The sequence below is a fragment of the Cupressus sempervirens genome, chromosome 2, assembly GCF_028749045.1.
Source record: "Cupressus sempervirens isolate cs-2001-9-10 chromosome 2, ASM2874904v1, whole genome shotgun sequence".
NCBI classification, from domain to species: domain Eukaryota; kingdom Viridiplantae; phylum Streptophyta; class Pinopsida; order Cupressales; family Cupressaceae; genus Cupressus; species Cupressus sempervirens.
Window position 1 is genome coordinate 48504325 of NC_143119.1, and position 2883 is coordinate 48507207.

Consider the following 2883-nt stretch of genomic DNA (forward strand, 5'->3'; position numbering starts at 1 on the left):
AATGAAAAATTGAATGAATCACCTCAGACTCAGTAATATTGCACTCTTATATAAATTTTAATTCTCTACAACACATGAAAAAGTTATCATGGTCCATCCATTTATTATATACCTAAAATTGCATCACTATCAAAAGGATCATTCAAGAACTCGAAGAACTATGGAAAGGGATGATATCATGATGTAATACAAGAGGTAACTTATCAAAGCTATAAAGATAGAGATAAAACTTGGAGGTTAGAGTTAAGTTAAGATTCAATTAGAATTAGGCTTAGACTAACACTAGTAAAATGTAGCGTGTTCAAATTGTAGTACACTTACTCCATGGTAATCCCACAACTGACCCTAGATTGAATCTTATAATTCTCTCCATCTACTTATATCTGTACTGTAAATTTCCTTGTAGTCATGTCACATTGTAAAAGATGGACGACGTAATTTATGCTTACTAAATAAATAGTGAAAGTTCGTCAAGTCAACCACGCTGCAAAATGGAGAGCAGAGGAACGCGTCCACCGTATTTCAGAGAAAAGATGAGCAGGAGGGCAGACGAATTCTCATGGTCCATATTTCCGGTTGGATAGCCGCGTCCTTTATGAAATCACTGTCTATAATAAAGAAAGCTGGCCGAGTCTTCCACGCGGGGAAATTGAGGTGTATGCCGTGCTTCAGAGGTTAGAAGAAGCAACTTTGTCCACCATATTTTAGCTTTAGTTGGCTTAGCTGGAATATAAATGTGCCAATTGAACCTTTGAATATACTTTATAATTCATCTTCTTTCAAGAAATAAATATATGTATCCATTTCGTCAATGTAAATTGGGCTTGCAAGTGCTACAACATTTTCTTTTGCATTGGTTGGATGATAAACAAACAAACAATAAAAACAAAGCAAGCTCGCGAGGAATTCTTCCACGCGGCCAAATCAACGACAAATGAACGCGTCAAAAGAATTATAGAAGCAGCGGCTTATTCCAAATTGAACGCAAACGCTATTTTTTAAAATATAAAGAAGCACGATAGTCATACAAAGTAGTTTAAAAAACACTTCAAATTCCACCGCCATCTTTGGTGTATCTCCATTTGAATCCTTCTTCTTCTTACTTGCTCGGATACATTAACCCCTATATAATCATCTCTTCTCTCCTCCATTCTCCACACACCTCTTTCAATTTCCATACAAACGAAAAGAAGGGTTGTTGAATTATTAAACTTTTGTGGTATTCCTAAGCATTATCAAAAAAACAAATGGCTCTTCGTATTGCAGCAATGGCGGCTCTGTTAGTTTTATGTGCGTCTTCTCATTATCATTCCGCGGAGGCCACCGACTTCACAGTGGGAGACACCCAGCAGTGGGGCTTCGGCGTCAATTATACGACCTGGGCTTCCACCAAAACATTCCTTGTGGGCGACACATTGGGTATATAACTATACACTTTCATGTCTTTGGATTCCTTCATGTTTCCTTTCATAATAATCATTAGAATGATATTAATGATAATAATGATACCCTTTTTAATCTGTGTTTAATTTCATTTGAATATTGTTGGGGTAATGAAACAGTGTTCACGTATTCAAGTGCATTGCATGACGTGTTGGAGGTGCAGAAGTCAGCTTATGATTCCTGCCTCGCTACTAACCCAACGCAGAAGTACACAGACGGTAACACAAAGATTTCCCTGACAGCTGCCGGGACGAGGTATTTCATCTGTGGAGTTACCGGTCACTGCGCTGGAGGTATGAAGGTCGCAGTCACCGTCTCAGCCGGTAGTTCTGCCACTCCCACCACTCCCGCCGCCCAATCTCCGTCAACTAACACTGCGCCGTCGCCTACCAGTGCAGGACACGTGTCACGGGTGACGGACGTGTTGGGGTTGTTGTTTGCTTCTCTTGTGATGTCTGTGATCTTGGCTTAGCTTTGGAAGAGGGCTTTTTGCCGGGGAAGGGACAGTGCGAAGTGCCATTCAATCGTTTGTATCTTGATTATTCATTCATCTATCTTCTTACTATTAATAAAGTCCTCGTTTGGCTATGTAGTAGATATCGCTTTTTTAAACTAAAATTAGTATTTGTATACAGTTTTTCTCTTAAATCATTTCTATTTATTTTATGGAGGGATTAAAAGTTCATAGAATTTAAGATTCAGTGTGTTGAAAGTTAAAATAAATATATTCAGAATAAACTTATTGAAGATGCTTGTAAACTAAACTAAAAGTTCAAATTTAAATATAAACAAATTTATCAAAAGTACATATTACATCTATTTATAAGTCATGAATTAACATCTATAAAATTCTTCTCATTATTATTAATTTTTTATTGTAAAAATTTAACAGATTATATACAGGAACATTATGAAATAAATTACAAATGCATTATATGTCTTGTATAAAAAGTATAAAAAATATGTCAACTAATCATATATATATATATAATTTTTTCATAAAAGATTCACAAATTATCATTATATTTTAAACTGTAGCCTATAAAAAATAATATATTTTAATATAATGCTCTGAACTTATCGAATTTATTGCCTTATCTTCAAACATATAAAAAATCTTCAAATATAACTACATACCTATGACATAAGAAAATCATTAAAACTATATTGACAATATAGAAAGTTGGATATCGGGGCGTCCTTTATTAAATCACATTCTTTATTATAAACAAATAAAGAAAGCTGGCCGAGTCTTCCACGCGGAGAAATAAAGGTGTATGTCGTATTTGAGAGCATAGGAAGCAACTTTGTCCCCCATATTTTAGCTTTAGTTGACTTAACTGGAATATAAATGTGCCAATTGAACTTTTAATATACTTTATAATTCATCTTCTTCCAATAAACAAGAGCTCTTTGCGAGTTCAAGTCCCTGCCTTTTGG

General features: G+C 35.2%; 1 protein-coding gene across 1 annotated transcript; it reads left to right on the forward strand.

Annotated features, from left to right (window-relative positions):
- Positions 1 to 1083: 1083 nt before the first annotated feature.
- On the forward strand, positions 1084 to 2031 carry LOC149571006 (mavicyanin-like). Its single transcript, XM_089808349.1, has 2 exons — positions 1084 to 1419; positions 1563 to 2031. Exons 1-2 carry the CDS (start codon positions 1248 to 1250, stop codon positions 1913 to 1915), a joined length of 525 nt encoding a protein of 174 aa, XP_089664475.1. The 5' UTR covers positions 1084 to 1247; the 3' UTR covers positions 1916 to 2031.
- Positions 2032 to 2883: the final 852 nt, after the last annotated feature.